At 45.4% G+C, this 18,870-nt stretch overlaps 1 protein-coding gene across 2 annotated transcripts in view; it reads left to right on the forward strand.

Moving 5' to 3' along the window:
* The window catches only part of LOC147113778 (clathrin interactor 1-like), a 202,016-nt gene that overhangs the window by 137,292 nt on the left and 45,854 nt on the right, over window positions 1-18,870 (forward strand). For both annotated transcript variants that reach the window (XM_085995101.1, XM_085995102.1), the window contains 2 exons: window positions 9,722-9,896; window positions 16,417-16,642. In XM_085995101.1, the coding sequence (XP_085851227.1) occupies window positions 9,722-9,896; window positions 16,417-16,642 (401 nt within the window). The remainder of the gene's footprint in view (window positions 1-9,721; window positions 9,897-16,416; window positions 16,643-18,870) is intronic.

Genomic DNA, 18,870 nt, shown 5'->3' on the forward strand with positions numbered 1-18,870 from the left:
TTCCACATGTATTTTAACCTGCATAATTAAATGGATAACTGCATGGAATGCTCCTAACTATAGAATTATGACAACTCTTCACCGTTAAAATCTAACTGTCCAAATGTTTCGGTCTGTTCAGGGACTGCTGAAAATATTGTTTGCTGGTTTAGTCAGTTTGTCTATTCGACTTTCAAATACACATCTGGAAATGTTAGGAAAGCCATTTTTGCTGTTGCAAGCTCAGCCCAGACTGATGAGATCTCCTTTGTCGGCTGCCTGTAAGTGTTTGTGAAATGTGTGGGCTGTCTCAATCTGGATCTTATTGGGCATGGACCTACAGCACCAAACTGCCTCTAATTCGACACTTAATTGCCAATGTCACTCAGATGTCATATAATGTCTGGTGTGAGAAATGGAACAAATGTCACACAGGTGCAAAAGAGGGTGATTGTCTGAGATCAGGGCTGGGCAGTGTAGAGGGAGTTTTACTTTACATCTGGCTGTGCTATAACTGACCTGGGAGTGCCTGATGCTGACACTGGGTGCCTGAAATGAGTTCCATTTAATCAGTATTAACATCCCTTACCTTTTATGGGTTAAATAAAACAATACTGATCCTAGATCAGTACTTTGCATGAATTACAACCCAAACTGCTGCCCATTCTTTACTACTTACTCCATTTAATTATGCAGATAGCTTTGTTGTACAATCTGTGCAAGAAAAACTTCCTATCCCACCCATTTCCGCCCCCCCCCCCCCCCATGAATTTTCTGTAATCTCATTTTGCATTCCCCTTCTTTCATGAAGGCAGAAACTCATGTGGGGTATAACAACAACAACAGTTGTTGTACAGTTCCATGCACATTCATAGCCCTTTGATACTCCAAGTGGCCATTCTGCAAATGAAAGCCCAGACAGTGAGTGTTGGTGACGGGAAGGGCATAACCGCCATCTTTAATGTAGTCCTCATCTGACGTGCACTTGCACAGGGGTCAATGCACACTCTGTGCTCCTAAGTGATATGCAGTGGTACCTGCTGGAAGTGTACACCTCTGAACATTGTGTAAGGACAGGATTGAACTTGGCTGTGCTGGATCTCCAAGGCCGAGTAGACTGTCGAAACCCACGGTCCAGGCTCACACCTGTATGATATGGGTAAGGTACTGGAGGTTTATTGGTAAGGGGAGGAAAGTAGAGGGTAAGAATGGAAAAACAGAAACAGTGCTATGCTTAATACTGAACTTCAAAAACACAATCCCATTACTGACCCCTAAGTCATAAAACTGGTTATACTGGAAGTCATTGCTGTTGATCTTACAAGGGAAGGATAAATCTGTTACTGACCAGACTGTGGAGGATAAATCTGGACCTAACCATGAAGTGTGGACACTAAGTCCAGTTGTGGGAAGGGAATGTAGCACAGGGAACTTTTCTACATGCATGAGATTCTGAACCGCAGTGGTAGGTGAGTTTCTGTGTAACATGGCAGAGATTCAAAAGGAAAAGAGGGAATAAAATAATACATTTATAGAAATACACAGCCGGTCCATCGGCATCTGAACAGACAGGTGAACGTTTGTCTCTCTGTCTATCTCTGTCTATCTCTCTCTGTCTCTGTCTCTCTCTCTCTCTCTCTCTCTCTGTGTCTCTCTCTCTCTGTCCCTCCCTCCCTCTGTGTCTGTCCCTCCCTCCCTCTGTGTCTGTCCCTCCCTCCCTCTGTGTCTGTCCCTCCCTCCCTCTGTGTCTGTCCCTCCCTCCCTCTGTGTCTGTCCCTCCCTCCCTCTGTGTCTGTCCCTCCCTCCCTCTGTGTCTGTCCCTCCCTCCCTCTGTGTCTGTCCCTCCCTCCCTCTGTGTCTGTCCCTCCCTCCCTCTGTGTCTGTCCCTCCCTCCCTCTGTGTCTGTCCCTCCCTCCCTCTGTGTCTGTCCCTCCCTCCCTCTGTGTCTGTCCCTCCCTCCCTCTGTGTCTGTCCCTCCCTCCCTCTGTGTCTGTCCCTCCCTCCCTCTGTGTCTGTCCCTCCCTCCCTCTGTGTCTGTCCCTCCCTCCCTCTGTGTCTGTCCCTCCCTCCCTCTGTGTCTGTCCCTCCCTCCCTCTGTGTCTGTCCCTCCCTCTGTGTCTGTCCCTCCCTCCCTCTGTGTCTGTCCCTCCCCCCCTCTGTGTCTGTCCCTCCCCCCCTCTGTGTCTGTCCCTCCCCCCCTCTGTGTCTGTCCCTCCCCCCCTCTGTGTCTGTCCCTCCCCCCCTCTGTGTCTGTCCCTCCCCCCCTCTGTGTCTGTCCCTCCCCCCCTCTGTGTCTGTCCCTCCCCCCCTCTGTGTCTGTCCCTCCCCCCCTCTGTGTCTGTCCCTCCCCCCCTCTGTGTCTGTCCCTCCCCCCCTCTGTGTCTGTCCCTCCCCCCCTCTGTGTCTGTCCCTCCCCCCCTCTGTGTCTGTCCCTCCCCCCCTCTGTGTCTGTCCCTCCCCCCCTCTGTGTCTGTCCCTCCCCCCCTCTGTGTCTGTCCCTCCCCCCCTCTGTGTCTGTCCCTCCCCCCCTCTGTGTCTGTCCCTCCCCCCCTCTGTGTCTGTCCCTCCCCCCCTCTGTGTCTGTCCCTCCCCCCCTCTGTGTCTGTCCCTCCCCCCCTCTGTGTCTGTCCCTCCCCCCCTCTGTGTCTGTCCCTCCCCCCCTCTGTGTCTGTCCCTCCCCCCCTCTGTGTCTGTCCCTCCCCCCCTCTGTGTCTGTCCCTCCCCCCCTCTGTGTCTGTCCCTCCCCCCCTCTGTGTCTGTCCCTCCCCCCTCTGTGTCTGTCCCTCCCCCCCTCTGTGTCTGTCCCTCCCCCCCTCTGTGTCTGTCCCTCCCCCCCTCTGTGTCTGTCCCTCCCCCCCTCTGTGTCTGTCCCTCCCCCCCTCTGTGTCTGTCCCTCCCCCCCTCTGTGCCTGTCCCTCCCTCCCTCTGTGCCTGTCCCTCCCCCCTCTGTGCCTGTCCCTCCCTCCCTCCCTCTGTGTCTGTCCCTCCCTCCCTCCCTCCCTCCCTCCCTCCCTCCCTCCCTCCCTCCCTCCCTCTGTGTCTGTCCCTCCCTCCCTCCCTCCCTCCCTCTGTGTCTGTCCCTCCCTCCCTCCCTCCCTCTGTGTCTGTCCCTCCCTCCCTCCCTCCCTCCCTCCCTCCCTCTGTGTCTGTCCCTCCCTCCCTCTGTGTCTGTCCCTCCCTCCCTCCCTCCCTCTGTGTCTGTCCCTCCCTCCCTCCCTCCCTCTGTGTCTGCCCCTCCCTCCCTCCCTCCCTCTGTGTCTGCCCCTCCATCCCTCCCTCTGTGTCTGCCCCTCCCTCCCTCCCTCTGTGTCTGCCCCTCCCTCTGTGTCTGCCCCTCCCTCCCTCCCTCCCTCCCTCTGTGTCTGCCCCTCCCTCCCTCTGTGTCTGCCTGCCCCTCCCTCCCTCCCTCCCTCCCTCTGTGTCTGCCCCTCCCTCCCTCCCTCCCTCTGTGTCTGCCCCTCCCCCGCTCCCCCCCTCTCTCTCTCTCCCCGTCCCTCGCTCGCTCTCTCTGTCTGGCTCGCCCTCTCTCTTTCTCTCCCCGTCCCCTGCTCTCTCTCTCCTTGGGTTAATTATACCACTAACATCCTCCCAGTTACACCAGAAATTTTGACTAGCTCATTAACGATTAAAACATCTGGACCACAGCATATCTTTTTTTCCCCAACTCCCCTTCCCAGTGAGGTGAATTTCAAGATGGCAGACAGTTGCTACCAGAGGGAGGTGAGAGCAGCTCAAATGGCTGAATGGGGAGGCTTGAGGGGTCCTAGGAGCTTCCATTATAATGAAATTCAAATCCAGAACTAATCAAATAATAGAAAATGTCAAGTGGATGTGTATTACACTGCCAAGACTGACAATTCACATATGATTGTGAGGAGTTTATATTTGAGGAGAACCCAAAACTCACGAAGTTGCTATAAAGGTGTTTATTCATATGTTATTAAGCCCACAGTGGGAGGGCATTTTAATGCACTGAGTTCTGATTTTCAAAAATTGTGCACAGAAATCTGATTTGAGTGGATTTTTTTGTTACCTACTTTTTATGAGCGTTACAGTGAAGTGATTGGGAGCTTAACGAGCTTTGGTTAAATTAGATTTTATAGTAAGTTTTTCTTTACAAAGCAGGGAAGGAGAACCCCAAGCCCTAAAATGTCAAAATCCAATTACAGTAAGAGGTATAATTTTACAATGATGCAAAAGGATCTTGTTGACTTAGTTGTGCTATTATCGACATGCTCCTTTATCATGGATGCTATTGTGTAGAACACTAATCCTTGCTGAGAAGCAATGATGACATTACCTATAGAACATGATGTGTACAGAAGAGACATGCAGTATACAGAAAGCTGAACTGGTTCATTAACTCCTTAAGCCCTGAGCTGTAATTTTCTAATACAAGTTCACAGGAACAGGAATAGGCCATTCAGCCCCTCGAGCCTGTTCCGCCAAGTATGGAATTAACAGAATGCATTATTTTTATGTTCGGCTAATCTCGCACCTTGGTTTGCAACTTGCATGACTGCTGTTGAATGCAATTTGTTAACTTGGCTGCTGCACTTTAATGCAGATCAGCTTGTTTAACTCTTTTAATAGCGCAGATGACAAAATAACTTGTATCTGCTTCACTGCATTACAATACAGTTCACACTTGCATTCACTGTGCATGTATTACAACCTTAATAATGTACAAATTCCAGTTCCACTTCCTGAGTTATCTGCCCAAAACATGCAGCATAATATTACCAGAAGCTAGCACAGTGCTTTTTTTCATGTGTGAGGCGGAAGGGTGATGCAATGCACTGGAGCATTGCATGATATCCAAAAAGTAAAAGATAGAGGTTGTGTTCCCAATTCTGCTTTTCTGCTGAGTTTCCCGATTGTAGCTGGATTGCTATGGGGAGTTGGTGACAGCAGCCCAGAGGAGTTTGATGGGAATTGTGCAGGGCAAGGAGGGGTAGCCTGAAGAACATTTTTCATTGGGCTGGTGTGGACCTGTGTAGCAGCTGACCAAAGAACAGTATTAGCAATAGTCTGGCAGCAGGTGGCCAGCCTTCCCCTTGGCCTCACGGCCCAGCAAAGACATATGTGGAGAAAAATGAATTTTTTGTCCTAAAATTGATAAAGTAAGAAACTGTTCAAATTTGACACCTGGCTAATGTCAGTTAGTGAGCTGGAGTTGAATAAGGATATCTAAAGAAAGTTATGATCTATATCAGGAGTCCACCTCTCCCAACAGCTCCTTCTCTGACTCTGCATCTGATTATGCTTTTGTGAAGCGCCGTGGGACGTTTTCTATGTTAAAGGCGCTATATAAATGCAAGTTGTTGTCCAAGCTTTCACCTTTGTGAGTGCTTCGATGTGTGTCATGGAGCTTGGGGGCCGTGTATAACCGTTAGGTTAATGTTTTCATTAATTCGGACTGTGAATGCTAGCAGATCTTGGTCTTCTGATTCAGGATTTATCGGCCAATAAGTCAGCAGCATTAGGAATAGAGAGGCTGTATGTTTAGGTTTGGGTGTTGGTGTTTTCTAGCCATGGTTATTTATCAAAGCAAAAGGATTGGTATCCTGCCAGCTCGAGTTTTCTTAGAAATGACTAAGTGCCTAACTGCATTGTTTTTAAAGGGTTAATTTAGACTTGGAAATCCTTTTTGAATTTATAAAGTGCAGGTTCCCCCATTGATTCCTTACTCTTGTTTTTATTGAAAACTTTGGGACTTGAATTACATCTGTGCATTCTGGTAATTATTTTATTAGTCAAAAATCTCTTAATTATAAAAATGTACGCTGTCGACTTAGTTTCTACCATATTTAATGAGCTCACAGACTTGATTGGGTATTTACACAAAGGCACAGTTGAACAATTTTGTTACACGATAAACATTTTTTTCTTTTTATTAATTTTTTCTAACTTCACTGCATATTGCAAAGACCAGCTTGTTTTTCCTGTAAAATCCAGGCTCACATACAAAAATATTTGGACCTCAAAGGTTTCACTGTTAAGTCTGCATGTTCCAAGACATTCCTAATCCAGGATAGTTCCTAAAATCCAAAATTATTGTTCCACCTGCTGCCCATTTTCATTCTATTTCTCAAAAAATCAACTGAAATCCATTTTGCTTTCCTGATTTTTATTGTAACTACTCATTCTTCCATCCCAGTTTGATCAAAAGAAATGTCGAAAGTACACAGTATATTGTCAGCATCAATAATGAGATGAGTTGGCGAAGGGTCTACTCTTGAAACACCAACATCAGTAGAGAGAAGGCGTTTCAAGTGCAGACCCTTCACCAGTTCTGATGGACTCTGCACCCGAAATGTTAACGTATCTTTTCTCTATATTGGTGCTGATAAACCCACTAGATATTTTCAGCATTTCCCATTTTTTATACCACTTTAATAAGCAACTACATCCACCTAAATGATATAATCTAAACCTACATATTTGTTTCTGTGAACTTGTGCAATGTCTAAATTAAAACCCTGTGAGACTCCAGAGGTTGTTTTTGATTTTTTTGGCCGTGGTTTGATTAGCTGTGCTGCATCTGCTTTAAGCATATGGTGTCAGTTGACGTTGACATTTTCTCACAAGAAGTGCCAAATCTCTATTCTTGCTCTTGTTGTCAGCCCATTGTGTGCAATAACCTTTCAGGAATAAGGCTAGATTGAGCAGGACTAATATTTCTTTATAATCAGTTAGTCAATGAGAAATAAATGGTCAGTGGGTACAAAGTCAAGAGTTTTTATTATTGAGAAACCAAGGTTAAGGGCCAAGGCCCATAGTAAAGCACATCAACAAGGCGGAAAAGAGATGAGTTAAATCTGGAGAATGGAGTGATTATGAATGAGGGAGAAATTGTTTTGACACTTGAACATTAAACATTGTTACGAAACCTAACATTGTCTGTGAGAGGTGCCAGTTATATGACACCAGACAATCCATGATTAAGATCTCTATTAAATGGTAAATGTAGTGGGTGTAACCAACATACTGTTTGTCTTCTGGGATTGCTTGAGCTATGGAGGCATAGCAACAGGAGACAACATAACGGGCAACAGGCTATAAATCAGCCCAGCAACAACTTGCACCAAGCCTCATGAGATATTAAGACAGGTGACCAAAAGCTTGGTCAAGGAGGTAGGTGTTAAGGGGCATCTTAAAGGAGGAGAGGCGGAGAGGTTTAGGCAGGGAATTCCAGAGCCTAGGCAATTGAAGGCACAATGATGGAATGATTAAATTGAGGATGCGCAAGAGGCCAGAATTGGAGGAGCGCAGAGATCTCGGAGGGTTGTAGGGCTGGAAGAGGTTACAGAGATTGGGAGGGGCGAAGCCATGGAAGGATTTGCAAACAAAGATGAGAATTTTAAAATGGAGGCGTTGCCAGACCAGGAGCTAATGTAGGTCAGCGAGCATGGTGGTGATGGGTGAACGGGACTTAGTGTGAGTTAGGAGACAGGCAGCAAGCAGAGTTTTGGATGACCAAGTTTATGGAGGGTGGAAGATGGAAGGCCAGCCTGGAGAGCAGTCCAGTCTGGAGGTAACCAAGGCATGGCTGAGAGTTCCAACAGCGGATGAGCGGAGACGGCCGATATTACTGAGGTGAAAGCAGATGGTCTTGGTGATGGAGTGAATATGGAGTCTGACGCTCACCTCGGTCAAATAGGACGCCAAGGTTGAGAGCTAGCTATTTCAGCCTCACAGTGGCCAGGGAGAGGGATGGAGTCAGTGGCTCAGGAATGGTGTTTGTGATGGGGACCGAAGACGATGGCTTTGGTCTTTCCAGTATCTAGTTGGAGGAAGTTTCTGCTCAGCCAGTACTGGATGATGGACAAGCTGCGTGACCAATCAGAGGGGTTGAGAGAGGTGGTGGTGAGGTAGAGCTGGGTGTTGTCAGTGTACATGTGGAAACTGACACTGTGTTTTTGGATGATGTTGCCGAGGGGCAGCGTGTAGATGAGAAATAGGATGGGGCCAAGGAAAGCTCCTTGGGAGACTCCAGATGGGAAGGATCCAAGGTTGTCTGATTTGCAGTACTGTGACTATTTATCAAACTTTTATTTGAAAAGATTGTTCTACTTGGACTGTTTAATTAAAGTGTACTGATCAGTGCTGATTTTTGTTGGTTCTGTTCAAACTATGTAAATTCATAAAATTTGGTCGATTGAGCTGTAACTGTGAGCAAATCTGTTTAGCTGATACCCTAGTTCTTGGTGATGATGAGACATAGGTTCAATTTCTGGTCAATGTTCCCTCTAATAATTTTTTCCATGCGCGATCCCTTTAACTGGCAGCACGGCCCATTCAAATGCGTGGTTTCTTCCATGTAAAACCCAGTGAGCGGCCTGCGCGGGACTTCCAGACCGCTGCACGGTCATGCGGCTAGGCGGGAACATTGTTTCTGGCCTGTGTTGAGTTGGCTGATCGGAGGGGGCAGCAGTTGATGTGTCACAATTGGTCTCGGCACCATTAGGCAAAGGAATGAGAAAATCATCCATGGTTCCTGCTGATGGTGATCTGGTGACCCTGCTGGAATATATGTGTGGATTTCAGGTTAGGACAGAGTCAAGCTTGGCTTTGATTCACTCCATGGTAGAACAGCCAGTAAACACTCACACATGAAGAATGGCCACTTGATTGATGTACCAAACTAGTGCAGGAGCATGTGGAGCTAGACTCCAGCAAGACATGGTGCCTTCAGGAGAGGAGGGGGAATATTGGAAAGAGGGGAACAAAAGCAGGAGCAGTGCTTTTGGTTCATAATATTTCACCAAGATTACAGATTTTTATTTTTGATAACCGATAAGCACTGTAGTTGTAATTTGCCATTGGCATAGAGCCTGAAGTATTGGTTAGGTACTTTGGATTGCAAAATCTTGGGTATGTTTCTTGCCACGTTACAGGGAAGTGATAGAATTACCGGCATTTATTCTGTCCTAGATAGTAGTGTATTATCTTAACAAGACTTACAGTAGTGCACTCACTCTTGTCTACATTACATGCACTGAGCAACAAGAGATAATTGATTAGATTTGTGCTGCAAATTTAGCCTGTCTTTCCGAGTTCCCCACAATGTCACTTACTTAAATATTCATAAGATTCACTTACTTTCTTCCCCTGTTAGATGGCTCCATAATCAGGCTGGCAGAAAAATTGAATTAGGATGAGAGAGCATTGTACCATGATAGGGTCAAGCAGTACAGAGCCAGCTTAAAGCATCTGAATGAGTCTGTTTACTGAGTTCATTTAATAATTTGTGCTTTATAGATTTTTTTTCAAAGCAACCTCAATGACATCCGGTTCACATACAGCCGAACTGCAGTGTAGTGTACTTTATATGCCAGAAATTAGTTGTTGAGAGCAGCGTGAACATTTCATATGCTCGCATAGCACTCCTTTGTCTGCAGTTTCACTGGTATTAACCCATTTAAAATGAACAGGCTAATGTTTCTGTTAAAATAGCAGACAAAGAAACAAATGCGTTACATATTCGTCTGCTAGTGTCATCACTAGTAACTTCTCAGCTTTCTATTAAGGTTATTTATGGGTATAAATGCAGTGCTTTATTAAAGGTTGATGGCATACAAAATAGTTGTGATCCTCCCAGTCCAGTTTACAACTGTTGATGCAACATAGCTTTCAGTTTAGAGCTCATCTAATCAAAACTAACAATTGCTGTAGAACACCAAGACAAGCTGAAGGCATTCGCTCAATTTTTGCTGCTTTATTCTATTGTGTTATGCAGGTGACAGGTACGATTCTGAGCCAAAATCCAAGTGGGATGATGACTGGGACAAAGGCAACAAAGGTGCTTTCCCGTTCAGTGAAAAGTTAGGGGAGATCAGCGATAAAATTGGGACCACGATCGATGACACAATCAACAAGTTCAGAAAGAAAGATAAAGATGATTCGCCAGAAAGGTACTCTGGACATGAAAATGTATTTTATAAATTTTAATTTTGTTATGCAATTTTATCGCCTGGGGGGATGCTTCTGTATGGCCCTTACAAATCAGTGACGTTGGAGATGTGGTGGGGAAAGTTCCGGTGGTTGGTGCATGTCGGTGAATTTTTAAAAATAGCGAGAGCATAAAAGACTTCCTCTTTTCACTCTTTTCATTAGAAATAGTGACTAGATGAAATCTCCCTTCAGCTTAAAATGTCACTGATTGACAATGGCCAGAGGAAATCTCCCCGCTACATTTACAGTGTCACTGATTGACAATGGCCAGAGGAAATCTCCCCGCTACATTTACAGTGTCACTGATTGACAACGGCCAGAGGAAATCTCCCCGCTACATTTACAGTGTCACTGATTGACAATGGCCAGAGGAAATCTCCCCGCTACATTTACAGTGTCACTGATTGACAATGGCCAGAGGAAATCTCCCCGCTACATTTACAGTGTCACTGATTGACAATGGCCAGAGGAAATCTCCCCGCTACATTTACACTGTCACTGATTGACAATGGCCAGAGGAAATCTCCCCGCTACATTTTCTCCGGGTGCTCCGGTTTCCTCCCACAGTCCAAAGATGTGCAGGTTAGGTTGATTGGCTATGATAAATTGACCCTTAGTGTTAGGGGGATTAAATACGTGGGGTTACGGGGATAGGGTGGGATATGTGTTGGTGCAGGGGTTACGGGGATTGGGTGGGATATGTGTTGGTGCAGGGGTTACGGGGATCGGGTGGGATATGTGTCGGTGCAGGCTCAATGGGCCGAAATGGCCTCTCTCTGCACTGTGGGGTTTCTGTGATACATTTACAGTGTCACTGATTGACAATGGCCAGAGGAAATCTCCCCGCTACATTTACAGTGTCACTGATTCATACTAGCCAGACACTAACATTCGCACAACATAAATTTAAGGCCTTTGCCCCGAAGCAGCCACTCTTATGAATCTTGCCACTCTGTAATACACTTGTGTTTATCAATTGCAATGAATATTTTGACTTTAAAATAAAAACCTAAGTGCTGTAGGAAAATACTGACTGAGTGCTCTGGGAATATTAGTTTTCTGCGCTCTGTTCAGAAAATAATTCGTTTTAACTTGAGTCAAATAAAAGTCACATCAAATATTGTAAACAAAGTCTCGAGTAGGATTTGTATAAATCAGTTTGCAATTCTTCTGCACTATCCTAAAAATAACACTTAAAAATCATGCTTCCAGATGGTTCTAATTGTTTGAAAGAAAATAAATAACAAAACACTTAACAGCTGAGCTTGTATTTTACAGTAGATTGACAGTGGATAAGGTTATTGGTCATCTTTCCAATTCCAAAAGGTACAGTAGCGTAATGGTTGTTAATGGGCAAGTAAGCCAGAGGCCTAGTCTAATAATCCAGAGAATGCAAGTTCAAATCCTAAGGCAGTTTGAGAATTTGAATTCAGTTTAAATAAATAAATCTGGAATAAAAAGTTGGTATCAGTAAAAGTGACCATGAAGCTGTCAAATTGTCATGAACCACAGGACATCACTGCAGGAGCTCCTTATGGTAGTCTCCTAGGAACAACTATCTTCAGCTGCTGCATCAGTGACCTTCCTGCCATCATAATGTTAGAAGTGGGGCTGTTGGCTGATTATTGCAGTGTTCATTGGCAATTCCTCAAATAATGAAGCAGTCCATGCCCGTATGTAACAAGACCTGCTCACCATCCAGGCTTGGGCAGATAAGTGACAAGTAACATTCATGTCACATATGTGCCAAGGAATGACCATCTCCAACATGGGTGAGCCTAACCACCTCCCCTTGACATTAAGTGACATTTCCATCACCATCAGCATCCTGGGGGTCACCATTGACCAGAAATTCAACTGGATTAGCCACATAAATGCTGTAGCTACTGGAGCAGGTCATAGAATCATAGAAGTTTAGGGCCATTTGACCCATCGTGTCTGTGCCGGCTGCAAAGGAGTTATCCAGCCTATTCCCACTTTCCAGTTCTTGGTCCATAGCCTTGTAGGTTACAGCACTTCAAGTGCATATCCAAGTACTTTTTAAATGTGATGAGTGTTTCTGCCTCTACCACCCTTTCAGGCAGTGAGTTCCAGACCCCCACCACCCTTGGGTGAAAAAAGTTTTCCTCCACTCCCCTCTAATCCTTCTACCAATGACTTTAAATCTATGCCCCCTGGTTATTGACCTCTCTGCTAGGGGAAATAGGTCCTTCCCATCCATTCTAACTGGGCCCCTCAATTTTATACACCTCCATCAAGTCTCCCCTCAGCCTCCTCTGTTCCAAGGAAAACAACCCCAGCCTAACCAATTTTCCTTATAGCTAAATTTCTCTAGTCCTGGCAACATCCTCGTAAATCTCCTCTGTATCCTCTCCAGTGCAATCACATCATTCCTGTAATGTGGTGACCAGAACTGTACACCGTACTCTAGCTGTGGCCTAACTAGTGTTTTATACAGTTCAAGCATAACCTCTGTGCTCTTATATTCTATGCCTCGGCTAATAAAGGAAAGTATCCCGTATGCCGCCTTAACCACCTTATCTACTTGTCCTGCCACCTTCAGGGATCTGTGGACATGCACTTCAAGGTTCCTCTACACTTCAGTATCCTACCATTTATTGTGATTTCCCTTGCCTTGTTAGCCCTTAAGGTCAGAAGCTGGGTATGCTGTGACAAATGGCTCGCCTCACCACTACCTACAAAAGACAAGTCAGGAGTGTGATGGAATACTCTAGTTGCCTGGATGGGTGCAGCTGCAAAAGCATTCGAGAAGCTCGACACCATCCAATTTAAAACAGTTCGATTGATTGGCACTTCATCCACGAGCTTCAACATCCACTTCTTCCACCACCAGCGTTCGATGGCTGCAGTGTCTAGGATGCACTGCAACAAATAATCACGGTTTCTTCAGCAGCACCTAGAAGGACAAGGACAGCAGGTGCATGGGAACACACAATCACCTCCAAATTTCCCTCCAAGCCACACACCATCCCTCCATATATAGCCGGTCTTTCATCGTCACTGGGTCAAAATGCTGGAACTCCATACTTAACACTATTGTGGGAGTACCTGCACCACATTGACAGCAGCAGTTCAAAATGAAGGCCCACCTCTCAAGGGAAACCAGGGATAGGCAATAAATGCCGGCCTTGCCAGCGACACTCACATCCCAAAGAATGATATGCAAAGAAAATTTTAGAACTGCTGACATTTGCCTACTTGTGCGAACCTAGAGTGCGTGAGCCTGATTTCAAAGTTTGAAATCTTAATGGCCATGCACAACAACTTATTTTTAATTCAAGGTAGTAATAATAGTAATAAATTAGACATGAAATATTTTTGACACAGGAATAGGTTTAGCATGCACTGATTTCTCATCTTTAGTGCCCTCCTTCTCATGCCTGTGATGCAGTGCTCAATATGCAGATAAGTACAGATTAAGCAGTGCAGTGCATTGCATATAGGTGGTGTGCTTGGACAGTGATGAGCTCTTTGTGAAAGAAATGGACATTATCGATTATTTTGAGCAACAGATTACTATCACATGCTCAAGTATAAATAAGGTTAAGGTGCATAGAGCTGGATGTAAATAATTTAACTAGGCAATGAGTTACTTTTGGATTTTGGGGACTGTTGGTAAACACAGCAATCATTCTGCACCAGCAACATCTGTCAAACAGCAGTGACTGTCCTTGTAAAATGTTTCATTTTACAGTGAAGTTCCTCTTTTCTACCATGTATTTACTTGTAAAAAAATCCTGTTCGTACTTGATGCAAATCTGGATGGCAAAACTCAGCAGTCCTAATAGCAGTTTCCTGTGGAAATAGAGAATACAGCCCCAAATCAAATGGCTTGCTGCATATCCTAAAATCCATCCAACACTAACGATTTAAAAAGAAATTATTATTCATTCTCGGGACGTGGGTGTCGCTGGCAAGACCAGCCTTTATTGCCCATCCAATGTTGCCCTGAGAAGGTGGTGGTGGACCAATTCCTTGAACCGCTGGTAGAGGTTTGATACAACCGAGAGGCTTGCTTGGCCACTAAAGAGGGCAGTTAAGAATCAACCACATTGGTGTGGGACTGGAGTCACATAGGCCAGAGGAGATCACTCTGGAACTTTATAAATCACTGGTTAGGCCTCAGCTGGAGTATTGTGGACAATTTTGGGCACCACATTTCAGTAAAGATGTTATGGCCTACTCTCAATCATCAGTAAAGTGATGGAAGGTGTCGTCGACAGTGCTATCAAGCGGCACTTACTCAGCAATAACCTGCTAACTCACGCCCCGTTTGGGTTCCGCCAGGGCCACTCAGCTCCTGACCTCATTACAGCCTTGGTCCAAACATGGACAAAAGAGCTGAACTCAAGAGGGTGAGGTGAGAGTGACTGCCCTTGACATCAAGGCAGCATTTGATCGAGTGTGGCATCAAGGAGCCCTAGCAAAACTGAAGTCAATGGGATTCAAGGGGAAAACTCTCCATTGGTTGGAATCATACCTAGCACAAAGGAAGTTGGCTGTGGTTGTTGGAGGTCATTCATCTCAATCACATGACATCACTGCAGGAGTTCCTCAGGGCAGTGTCCTAGGCCCAACCATCTTCAGCTGTTTCATCAATGACCTTCCCTCCATCATAAGGTCAGAAGTGGGGATGTTCGCTGATGATTGCACACTGTTCAGCACTATTCGAGACTCGTCAGATACCGACGCAGTCCGTGTCCATATGCAGCAAGACCTGGACAACATTCAGACTTGGGCTGACAAGTGGCAAGTAACATTCACATCGCACAAGTGCCAGGCAATGACCATCTCCAACAAGCGAGACTCTAACCATCTCCCCTTGACATTCAATGGCATTACCATCGCTGAATCCCCCACTATCAACATCCTGGGGGTTACCATTGATCAGAAACTGAACTGGACCAGCCATATAAATACTGTGGCTACAAGAGCAGGCCAGAGGCTGGGAATTCTGCGGCGAGTGTCTCACCTCCTGACTCCCCAAAGCCTTTCCACCATCTACAAGGCACAAGTCAGGAGTGTGATGGAATTCTCTCCACTTGCCTGGATGAGTGCAGCCCCAACAACACTCAAGAAGCTCGACACCATTCAGGATAAAGCAGCCCGCTTGATTGGCACTCCATCCACCACCTTCAACATTCACTCCCTCCACCACCGGCGCACTGTGGCTGCAGTGTGTACAATCTACAAGATGCACTGCAGCAACTCGCCAAAGCTCCTTCAACAGCACCTCCCAAACCCGCGACCTCTACCACTTAGAAGGACCAGGGCAGCAGACGCATGGGAACATCACCACCTACAAGTTCCCCTCCAAGCCACCCACCATCCTGACTTGGACCTGTATCGCCATTCCTTCACTGTCGCTGGGCCAAAATCCTGGAACTCCCTTCCTAACAGCATTGTGGGTGTACCTACACCATATGGACTGCAGCGGTTCAAGAAGGCGGCTCACCACCATCTTCTCAAGGGCAATTAGGGATGGGCACTAAATGCAGGCCTAGCCAGCGACGCCCACATCCCATCAATGAATAAAAAAAAAGGCTGCAGAGGATGTTACCAGGGATGAGAGACTTCAGTTATGAGGAGAGATTAGAAACATTAGGACTGTTCTCCTTGGAACAGAGAGGGTTAAGCTGTGACCTAGTAGAGGTTTCCATGATGATGAGGTTTTCATCGAGTAGATAGAAAAAAAACTATTTCCTCTGGCGAGTGGGTCAATAATCAGATGTCATCGATTTAAAACCATTGGCAAAACATCTAGAGGGGAGATGAAGAGAAATTTTTTCACTCGAGCTGTCGGGATCTGGAACACTGTACCTGAAAAGATGGAGGAAATAATTCCATAAATAATTTTAAGAGTTTAACAAGTACTTGAGGATTGAATTGAATTGAAAATTGAGGATGAGTAACTTACAGGGTTATAGATAAAAAGTGGGGGTGTGGGACTAAGCACGACTGCTCTTTCAAAGAGCCAGCACAGTCACGACAGACCGAATGGCCTTATTCTATGCTGTAAGCTTCTCTGATCAGGTAAGGATGGCAGGTTTCTTTCCCTGAAGGACAATCTGAAAGTTTTGTGGTCACTTTTACAGATACCAGATACACTTCCAATGTATTTGAAAGGTGAGTAAAATGGCGAGATGGTGTTTTCGCGCAGCCTTTGGAGGAGCAGGGCATCACGGACAGCAACTGCTGGATTTCCAAGTATAACTGCGCATGTGTGGTTGCCGGAAGTTGCTGTCCGATTTGCACATAAATAGCGCTGAGCGCTGTTAGCCTCACTGTTATTTTCACAGCAAAATCTGGGCCATTATGTCAGTGTCCTGAGGATTTAGTTGCTTGTGCTTCATTTTGTTTCTGACCTGATTAGCTCTCCTCTGTTGTATTGTAACCACCTGCCTCTTATTCACTCCAATATGCTTTAGTTGCTGCAGTAATTATTGTTTTAAATTTCAGCGATAGCGAGGAGGAGAGAAGGTCTAGAAACAATGGCAAGATTGGAAAGTCCGAATACAAAGACGAAGAGACGGTGACGACCAAATCAATCCACATCACCCAGGCAACAGAGACCACCACCACCCGGCATAAACGATCCGGGATACCTTCCAAAACAGTTGACCTCGGCGCCGCAGCCCATTACACAGGAGACAGTCCCAGCCCAGAATTATACTCTGCTGCAAAGGTGGGAACTGACTTAATATAATTTCTAGAAACTGCAACTTGCTAGGTCTGGGTATTTGCACTTTGGCTTTTTGGTAGGTTACTCGTTTATTTGCTTTAAAGCACTTCATAGAATCTTAATGCACAGAAGGAAGCCATTCTGCCCATCATGCTTATGTCGGCTCTTTGAAAGCACTATTCAATTAGTCCCACTCCTCATAGCCCTGCAAATGTTTTCCCTTTTCAAGTATATATCCAATTCCCTTTTGAAAGTTATACAGGAGACTTTGGTTTATCCGGAGGTTGTATGTCCGGAAACCTCGATCTACCGGCAGAAATCAGGAGCCGTTTTGTTAGGTTTTTTTTCTTCTCGTGGCTTTTTTTTCAACAGTCAGGCTCTGGAAAGTCTCTCTGAAGCTGTTGCTAAGCTACAGAGACGCTTCCAAGGTACGGGCTGACTGTTTAGAAGCTGTTGCTAAGCAACAGTGTTTGTTGTCAGATACGGAGATGAAAACCTCCGTATGCTTCAACATTAATGCTGGTATGTCCGGCAGTTTTGATAGATCGGCAACAGCTCGATCCCGTCGGTGCCGGATATCACAAAGTTTCCTGTACTTGTAATGAAAGATAGATTGTAATTTTCTTTGCAGAAATCAGTTAATTAGTTTGGCTATTTAAAAAAAACACTTTGTAACATTTCATTTAGCTAAATTGTATCTGCTTTTAAAAACTTGATTTGAGAAATTAAAACTTTCCCCTCACATTTCTTCCCCCCCCCCCCCCCCCACAATTCCTGAAGGTGCCGGGCACAGCATCACAGGCACAAGTAGTCCTTCGTACCTCTCCCAACCTTTTTGGTCCTCGTGCGTGAGCCTGGACAGTGTGCGTCAACAGGCTATCCAACCATGGGTATTATAGCCAAGCTCGCCACCACCCCAACTCCATGACTACGCGCATGCACTTTCCAGCAGGAGTCACTGGATGACAACTGGAAATTGAAACACTGGCATTCTGTTCCCCTGCTCTCACTAGTCTGAAGTGGTGAAGCTAATTTTAGCATCCCTACTACCTGCTATGGCTAAGATCAGCTAACTCGGTACAGACTGGGATCTTGCTGGTCTGTTCTACTGTAACAGGTAGTGGCATTGCCTCATAGCACACCAGAGGTGCTCACTTCATTACTCTTATTAATGTTCTTTGCAAGATTCATATGCTTTTAAAGTATCTGCATCACATTTCTAATGATAAAAATTGAGCTGCGTAACAAAGATTTTTCAATAGAAAAATGGTAAATTTTTCCCTGTCTCTTGTCTGTGGACTTCCTGTGCCATCTGTCACTGAGTGGGTATGTAAACCTCCTTCCCCCGTTGCTGTCCTAACTTGCTGTTGGGTTGTGTGTGAATGGCTGGTGGGGGAGAATGTTGAACCCCTCTCCTTCTCACTCTTGATCTCTCAATCTCTTTTCAGCACCTCCCTGCCACTGTGTGGCTGCGATTGTCTCCTCACTGTGCAGAACTGCATCTGCAAGTTCATGTCTCTGTCCTCTATAGCGCCAAATGCTTTATTTTTTTATATACTTGTTCTCTGGATGCGGGTGACGCTGCCAAGGCCGCATTTATTGCCTCGTTGTCCTGAGAGCATTAAGAAGAACATTAGGGAACCAGTTGGATTTTTACAACAATCTGGCAGCTTTTGTGATTATTTTTCTCGTGCCAGCCCACAAATGACCAGATTTACTGAATTCACTTTCCCAACTTGCCATGGTGGGATTTGAACTTCCAACCACTGGATTGCTAGTCCAGTGCCATAAACATGAAGCTACCATATCCCACAGTGCTGCCTGAAGAATGTTTCATTGTTTTAAAAAAAAGTTTTGCATATCAGTACAAAATGAATTTATCATAAATATTTGAAGAGAGCAATACACAGAATATTTTTCAGTATTAATGCAATATGTTAACAATTGGGCATGAGTAACTGCAATAAACCATAGTGATTCCCCGAGTGCTAGATTTATGTCGGCTCATTACCTGATGTGCGATTGACCTGGGTAAATATTACTGATGGCAGACGCAGCCTGTTTAACCGCAGTGCTTTCTGCAAGTGTTATTTATCGGTGTCTCAATCGTTATATCAAAGTAATGTTCCTGGGATCAGCAAACTTTCACTTGCGTCTTTACTAATGACAATTGTGTTTTGTTTGTTTGGTTTTGTTTTGGTATTTCTACTCACTTTTATTTGTTCCAGCAA

The sequence above is a fragment of the Somniosus microcephalus genome, chromosome 8, assembly GCF_052327205.1.
Source record: "Somniosus microcephalus isolate GS21.2 chromosome 8, FLI_Smic_1.0, whole genome shotgun sequence".
Classification (NCBI taxonomy): Eukaryota; Metazoa; Chordata; class Chondrichthyes; order Squaliformes; family Somniosidae; genus Somniosus; species Somniosus microcephalus.